The sequence below is a fragment of the Chaetura pelagica genome, unplaced genomic scaffold (genome assembly GCF_000747805.2).
Source record: "Chaetura pelagica isolate M959 unplaced genomic scaffold, ChaPel_1.0 scaffold1239, whole genome shotgun sequence".
Classification (NCBI taxonomy): Eukaryota; Metazoa; Chordata; class Aves; order Apodiformes; family Apodidae; genus Chaetura; species Chaetura pelagica.
The window spans coordinates 5,909-14,562 of record NW_009954425.1 but is presented as its reverse complement, the minus strand read 5'-3'; the positions used below and the strand labels follow the sequence as shown (position 1 = coordinate 14,562).

The 8,654-nt window shown below is 45.1% G+C and overlaps 1 protein-coding gene across 1 annotated transcript in view; it reads right to left on the bottom strand.

The window, feature by feature from the left end:
- LOC104394838 (zinc finger protein 420-like) overlaps nt 1–8,654 on the bottom strand; it is a 14,258-nt gene that overhangs the window by 5,195 nt on the left and 409 nt on the right. Inside the window, 4 exon segments of the mRNA XM_010004476.1 lie at nt 5,013–5,046; nt 8,233–8,396; nt 8,398–8,487; nt 8,489–8,603. Of these exon segments, the coding sequence (XP_010002778.1) occupies nt 5,013–5,046; nt 8,233–8,396; nt 8,398–8,487; nt 8,489–8,603 (403 nt within the window).

Below are 8,654 nucleotides of genomic sequence, written 5' to 3'. Positions count from 1 at the left end.
GGCAGCCGGTGGGGAGCTCGAGTCTGGGCAGCAGGGAAGGGCTGCCAGGCAGCCTTTGGATTTGCCCCTCAGTGTTGGCAGCCCCTAAAATTATGGCAGCGCTTTTCCTTGCTGAGCCATGGTGGGAGTTGGGTGCTCTGTGGTACCTCGCCCTCAGGCCACATTGACTCTGTGGGCTCATCCAGCCTCCCCGTGGGGTCTCTGTGAGAAGGGGGCTGCTTTACTCATCGCTGGCACAGCTTGGCTCCCCCTTTGAGAAGGGACTGGTAGAAGTGCTAGCTTTGCTCCACAGGCTTTCATGCCTGGTGGGGTGAAACTTGTCAAGGCGAGAAAGGAAGGAAGGCAAAGACAAAGCCCTGCCCTGTTGAGAAGAACATGCAGGCTTGAGAGGGCTCTGAAACTCAAAGAGCTCAAAAACAAGAGATGTGGTGGTCACCCTTTCACACAGAGCTTCAGACACCAACCACCCAGCAACACATCTCCTCGGGCACCCCCGCTTCTCTCCCTGCCCTCGGGTGTCCTCCCCAGCAGGGACGAGCTGTGGGTGAGGAATCATGCAGGAAGGCATCATCAAAGGCATGAGCTCTGGGTGAGGAACCATGCAGGAAGGCATCACCAACCCGAGCTGGGTGCTGTGCTCCATCCCCTTCCTACCAGCCCTGAGAACTGGTCACACGTCCCCAGCAGCACATGCTTCCTCCCAGACAAGCATGGATGGGCGGTGTGTCATGGACGTGCAAGTGCTGCAGGCTGGGAGCAGAGACAGGCAGGAAAAGCAACTCTCTGCACCTCTGCTTCTTCCTTTCCCACATTCTTGGAGTACTGAGATTCACCTGCAGTTTTTTTTGACAAGCTGACCTTTTCCATCCTTTCAGTTGCCTCACAGTGGTGCTTCCCTGTTTTATCCTCAGTTCCTTGACTCTGACCTTCATTTCCAGGCCATTTGCACACAGACCAAGAGCTCAGTGAGCAAGGTGGGCTGCATCTTTCCATTCAAATGTGGAAACCAAGCATTCTCCACAAGCATATTATAACAGCATATTGTTTGCTTTTGACAGCTGTTTCTTTCCAAAAGGTGGTTACAGTTTGTCAAAGATGATAAAGTACAAAAAAAAATTGTTAGAAAAAAAACATGAGAAAAAAAAAACTTGCTGTAAAAACTTTGTTTGTAATTATACCTGAGAGTTAAATACAATTGCATTCCTCCAAAAATATAGCTTAAAATAGAAAATATAATTTTATTTTGCTCATAAAGGCTCATAGAGTTAAATGCCACTGACCACAACTCTTACTGCCTCATCTTCAGAGAAAAAATGAAGGATTTCTCCCAGTAGGTGCCAGCTGACCTCACTCTCCAGACAGAGGTTTAGAGGGAGAGTAAATTTTGCTGACAACCCTTCTTTCCTCTGGAGGAGCCTTTCCTTCCCTTACAGTTCCTTCTTTCTTTCTGAAAGGCAAAAACCCACTTAGGGGAGAAGAAAAGCAGTTAAGTGTTCAAGTAGGGACCATGACTGACCTGCCAGAAAACTGATCTAAGAAGCAACCTGCAAATAATTATGGCCAGTGAGGAAACTTAATTTTAAATTAAACATTTTATATTAAACTTATTAAAAAGTAAAAGAAATAGAGAGGAAAAAACCTGTTGTTCCGTCTTTCCTGATGAAAAGCTGAACAGGTTGCTTTTCCACTTCAGCAGGGCAGTGCTATTTGGAATGTGTAAGTGCCTAGGATCTCAGTGGCATCTCTGTTGGGTCACTAGAGGATAACAAATTTACCAGCTTTAACATTATGTACAGTTTTTCTTTCATAAAAGGAAGAAGTTATGGCAAAAATACTTTTTCCCCTCTTAAAATTCAGTGGTTAATTTTAGCTGAAATCTATGAGAAAAAACAGCAGGTAGAGATCTACTGTTGTACTATATTTATATTGCACTAGCTTCTTAGTGACTGTGTACTGGGCCAAAACACAACTGTACTTTGGTACTGTACAAATACAAAATTAAATAGGATTTCCTACCACAAATAGGTTCCAGTCCAGAGTAACATTAATGCAATTCCCTCAGATGAAAAGCACTTTCATATATAATAACCTCCAGCATGAGTTCAGGGCCATGAAGATGATCAGAGGACTGGAGCACCTCTCCTATGGCTAAGAGTTGGGGCTGTTCAGCCTGGAGAAGAGAAAGCTCTGGGGAGACTTTATAGCTGCCTTCCAGAACCTGAAGGAGCTGCAGGAAAGCTGGGGTGGGGCTTTTTACAAGGGTTTCTAGTGACAGGACAAGGGGGAATGGTTTTAAGCTGAAATAGGGTAGATTCAGATTAGATGTAAGGAAGAAATTCTTCACTGTGCGGGTGGTGACACACTGGAACAGGCTGCCCAGAGATGCTGTGGAAGGAAGCCCCATCCCTGGAAGTGTTCAAGGGCAGGTTGGATGGTGCTTGGAGCAACCTGATCTAGTGGGAGGTGTCCCTGCCCATGCAGGGGGGTTGGAACTAGATGGTCTTTAAGGTCCCTTCCAACCCAAACCATTCTATGATTCTATTATTTATTGCATGTTTTCACCATTTTTTTCATTGCATACAGCCCAAATTTCAGCTTTCCAGGACAAAAAAGGCTCACCAAATTCCCAGGGAAACTAAGAAACTACACAAGCATGGCTATACATATTATGGCTATTTGAATAACTGAGGATGCCAAGAACACTACTTAAAAACACTAAAAAAAAGTTAATGTTAGAATAACTGGAAAAGTATCAAAGGAGTTTCAAGATTAGGATTAAAGCACGGTTCACTATATTTGTTTTTACTCCATGCTTTTTGATTTTGGTAGTAAATTGTAGATGTGTTTTGAAGCTTGGCAGGCTCCCTGGTTTTGAGGGTTTTCTTGTTTTTCAAGGAAGAATAATAAAGTTAATTTCTCAAATGCAAAGGATTTGATTTTTGGTGATTGTAAACCACCCTTACAGAATAATTTATCACAGGAAGTACAGATGCAGAAAGAGACTTCAAAACCCATGATGAGTATCAGCAGAACATAAGGTCCAATGGTGATGCTGGAGTAAAATGGCTAACAGAAGGATGAACCAAAAAACACCATAAAATCAAAGATATTAAAAATATTCACCCTATGTTTGTCACTCAGGCAATTCTCAGAGCAGTAGCAGACCAGCAGCTGGGGTTGAAGAAAGAACTACTAGAAGTTCCTTGCCTTGTATTAAGCAAGAAATCAAATTATCACTGTCATCCTTTCTGCCCACCCAACCCCAAAACCCTGTGGCAGTGAACTTGCAGGTACCTCTCTAAGATAAAAGATACCAGAACCTTGCAGTCTGGAATAAACTGTAGTAACAGGAAGAGGGGGAAAATGCAAAAAGATTGAAGTTTGGCCTTCAAGAAACAAGCAGTGAGTCTGGGAGACTATGGGGCTCTGTGGGAGGGTCTCATTTAAAAGCCTCATGGAGTGTTCCCAGTATCAATGAGCAGATATTTCTTTTTAGGAGCAAGTCCTGACCCACCAGAAACTTTAGGACAGCCATTCTGTGATTTTTCTATGTGGTACAATAGACACAGGAGTTAATTTGTCACACACACTCTGTAAATCCATCGTGCTTCATTAGATTATATAAGTAGATAAAAAAAAACCCCACCACTTCCCCAACAAATCTAGTCATTAAACTTTGATTTAGCAGAAATTTAACAAGAAAGATAATTTAACATAAAGATAATTTAACAATAAAGATAATTTTACAGCAGATAACCCTTTTGTTAAGGACTTTTGTTAACGGATTTTTCTACTAAGAAAGTCAGCAAGGACTTGAATGAGCAGAGGGAGGGAATAGTTAAAAGGTGGATCAGCCTACTTGTGAGATTTATCAGGTTTGGCATGGGAAAGCTAAAGGCCCTGCAGAGCTTGGGACAAGTGGGCATAAGCAGCAGAGCAGACTACTTCAGCAATTACTATTTTGGCCTCTTTTTGTTCCATTTCTTGAAATATCCTGTATTTCCCTTTTTTTTAAGAGATGTGGGCTCTTGCTGTTGTGTCTCTGGATATTCAGACCAGTGTTGTTGGGGTAAAGGGGGAACACAGCCTGAAAGAAGTCTGCTGTGCATGCAGGGGCACTTTGTTTATCTCCAAAAAGTGCTTTAGAAATTACACATAAAATACTTTAAAAAATGTATTAAACATGTAAAAACATACCTTTTGTCCAAGATCAAACTAAATTTGTTTTCCCAGTTATAAACAAGGAAGCAAAGAGGAACATAAAACAAGTTGTATTTGAGGCATAGAATGCATTGGGTTGGAAGGGACCTTTAAAGATCATCTACTCCAACCCCAGTCATCACTATTACATGTATTATTTCAGTAAGGGATTGAAAAACTGGGCCCTATACAACCCAGGTGGACAGAACTGGGAAGATAACTTTAGAGCAGCTGCAGCTCTGCCAGAACCAGATTCACCTACCTGCAGGATGATGTGTCACAGCAGAATAAGGTTCTGCCACTTTCTCTCATAAAGGAAGAGTGAGCACTGTGTGTCATACTCAGGATTTTCAGATTAATGCAAAAAACATCAGATTAAAATGAAGATATTCTAAGATAAACCCTCACCTCTGGATTCTTACGTGCAAATACTACGACTGCTACTACTACTAAGTAGTAATAATCATCCCTCTCTGAAGGATAACACATTTCCAAATCTGGTCCTGCCAGGGACCAAGAAACTGATGCTCAGGAGCTCACTCCGAGAGAAAGAAAAAAAGAAGGGATAATGAAGAACACTAGGGTGAACAAAAAGGTATTTCAGAGACATAATTCACCCATTTGTTTAGCTTGGGTGTTTCTAAAGTGCCATGGTCTCACTGTAGTATCTAAGCACCATTAGCACAACAGGAATTTACAGTACTGTTCAGAGCTCCTTCAGCTGGCAGGAGGATCTGGGCACCAGCTGGTCACCACGGATCTGGGATGGAGTGTGCTAGGGATGGTCTGCTGGAATGATAGTAGCTAATTACCTTTGGCTTTTTCCAGTAGTCTCCCACTATGGTCCTGAGGGAGGAGAGAGCAGGTAGAGAAGCCAGAAAACCTGCTGGTTCTTGACTTTTTACACATGCTCATACCTTTGTCTTCTGAATTTGGCTTGTGAGTTTATGCTGCCCACAAAGCAATTAAATCCCTGGAAGAGGAGGAGCATTGCCTGCAACAGCAGAGGAAGAGTGGTGCCCATATTCTCCTCTCCAGCTAGATAATAACAGTAAAAGGCAAGCAGGCTAGGGGAAGCGAATTATTTCAGCCAAGTGACACCAAACAGAACTAAGAGTGGTTGTGGAAAGGAACTCCAGAAACGTGCTTACACTGGCCAGCCATCCAATCCTAGCCACTAAGACTATGGCACTGGCAATATGCTGTGTACCCTCAGGCCACTTTAATTTGGCATACAGTTTTAAAGAAGTTCATAAAGATCTTACAAATCGATGCACGGCAATCCTTTTAATTGATAGAGCACTGTTAAGCATACACAGCACTTCACAAAGCATGTCAAAAGTAAAAGAATGCTCTCAGGACTGCTGGGAAGGCATATTCAAGGGCAGCTGGCTTCTCAGAGCAGGTTGATGTGAGAGGCTTTACTTTTGGGTTCAGCTGTGTTTAGACCTGGGTTAAGATTTCATGGATCTGCTACAGCAACTCCATTCAGATTGCCAAGAGAAAAGGTGCATTCATAAGATGCCTTTCCCTGGTAAACAGGCCTTCTTCAGCCAAACAGACTGGTCTAATGCTGTGGATTTCCTTTAGGTAACTTACACTGGAATGGGGCAGACCTACACCAACTGATCAGTTCTACAGATGGACCACAGCATAACCTATCAGTTCAGCTAAAAATGAGCCTACCAACTGAGGGCTCTAGTGTCCCTTCTGCAGGTCTGTTAGAAAATGAAAATCTTGACACTTCTGGAACCAACTAGATGATCGTTAGTCACGTTTCCAAACCACGTTCCTGAAGTGAAGTAGAAATCAAGAAGTCCTTGGTTTGAAGCTGTCCATAAAAGGCCAAAGCCAAACAACAACAACAAAAAACCCACAACAAACAAAAAATTCCCCCAAAAAATTCACCACACCCAAAAGCAAAACTAAGAGCAAAAATGTGCATTTGCAAACGGAGGCTTTGGTTCCTGTGTCAACAAAGCTCACCCCATTTCTGAAAGCTCCTTCTACTTCCCTGAGCAGCTGCACATAAAGGTGCCTTGTTCCTCTAGGAGCTGTAAACCATTTTGTGCTCCCCATACAGCTCCTTTTTATTAAACGATATGAAAATAACACTTTATGAGCAGTCAAGTGTAAAGAAATGGCTTGTGGATTGAAGAAGGGATCCCTGCAATCCCTTGGTGAGTAGCAAGTTCTGTAGAGCAAACTATTCACAATTCCTGACCAGCAGCTGCTCAAATCCACGGATCTTCTTTGCATCTTAATTTCCTTCATCTCTTGCCCACCACAGTTCCAGTCCTTTCACTGGCTTCACTCTCCATTCCTTTTTCCAAAGACCTACTGAAGCCATAAAGCCATTTGCAAGATCAGTAAGGTATATCACAAACCCAGAAATCTTTTCTAAGTTCCAGCAGTGCTGGGTAAGCACACCAGCCAGTACCATCTGTGAAATGATGAGCAGCAAAACAGTAAAAAATACAATGTGAAGTGTTGCACTGCAACTCCCTGTAGTTAAAATAATGAGGGGGATACATCCTGCAACTGCCACTGATATGTACCCGTGTAAAACAAGGAGGAGAGCACTCTGCTGAGTGACATTTAGAAGTCATTCCTTGCAACCAATAGGTGCCACACGTTAGAGAGATACATAAATAAACCAACTTAATTCCAGGTTTTATGCACACACACAAAGTAATCAGTGAAAAACTGAATGCCCTGATGTGAAAATTCAGATGTTTTGGTACAAAACCTACCTCTCCCAGCTCTTGAGAAATGCTGGTATGTTCAGCATTGTGGAGAGCACTGATATGGTGGAGTGTCACACAGCTGACCCTTTTGGTCACGGCTGTGGTGTGTGCATGCATGACTGCTCACATCTGATTGTGAAGATGATACACTTGGCACAAAAGCTAGTCTGTACACATGTGAATGCATACACGTAGATGTTATTTACACACATGTACGCCCTGGTCAAAATGGGACTCGAGAAATACTGGTATGGAATCAAGTCGGTCCTAGTACATTGTTGCTCTGTCCTGTGTTGTGACACTGCTCACACCAGCAGACTGTGAACCATGTCTGTGAACCCAAATGCTGCAAAGAGGAAGCCACCAGTACAAACTCACAGGCAACCTCCACACACTCGTCTGGTTGCGCACCAGAGTCTCAATAGCAGCAAGTACCATTCTGATTATTATTTTTTCTAAGCTTTCAGGTATGATGGTTTTCTGCATCAGTTACCCACCAGTTCTGATACTCCAGAACAGGCCATGTCCCTCTCCCACAGCTCCCTTGTCCCTACCATCCAAGCAGCACTTGCAGAAAATCTCTGCAGGCATGCCTTTCTTCTCCGGTTCAGGGTATGCCTACGTGTTCCTTTCACAAGAAGGCTCCCATGGTCTTTTCCTGTGCTTCAAGTTGGCCCAAATGCTGTACATGCATAACACAGAGCCTCCAGCTTCTTAGGAAGACCAGCCTTGATCTTCCAGATGAGACACAGAGGTGGCTTAGATCGCAAGCACGGCGAGCTTCCATAGACCTGCATACTATTATATGGGTCACAGCACTTCAGATGCGTGTGGAAAAAAGCCCCTCAAGGACTCCATCTCCCATCTTACTTCCCTTGAAATGACCACACACGCATGTGTTTGCGTGACCAAGCAATTCATCATCATGTGTCCCAATATTGTGCTTTCTCTCCTCAGGCTCCCAGGCAGACATCACTTACAGGGAGGTGGGAGAAAGTATCTGCACCTTGGCCACGTGGCAGGCGGTATCCGAACCTAGTGCCAGGAAAAGATGATGACAGGGCCTTGTGATGCAGAGCTACCCACCTGCTCACTTTCTGTCCATGCCTGATGGTCACTGGGAGAAGGAAGTGACCAGAATGGGCCAGAGGAATCACTCTGGCCAGCTGCCCGTCATCCAGGGATCGAGGTGTGGTTGTATCCTTTTACACGCCTCCGTCCCTTGGGCACATTCTGGACAGGCCTGGCTCAGAAGCTGCACCCAGGATCAGCCCTGGCCTCCCACAGGTGCACCCGCTGGTGCGAGACCAGGTAGGAGCTGCGGCTGAAGCTCTTCCCGCAGCGCGGGCACTGGAAAGGCTTCTCCCCGGTGTGAGCGCGGCGGTGGCGGACGAGGGTGGAGTTGTCACCGAAGCAGGTGCCGCACTGGGCACACCTGTAGGGCTTCTTTCTCCCCGGTGTGGGCGCGGCGGCGGCGGCGGACGAGGGTGGAGTTGTCACCGAAGCAGGTGCCGCACTGGGCACACCTGTAGGGCTTCTTTCTCCCCGGTGTGGGCGCGGCGGTGCCGGGCCAGGTGTGCCCGCTGGCTGAACCTCTTCCCGCAGTCGGGGCACAAGTAGGGCTTCTCGCCCGTGTGGACGCTGAGCTTGGAAGCTCTGGCTGAAGCACCTGCTGCAGTCGGCACACCTGTGCGGCTTCTCCCCCCC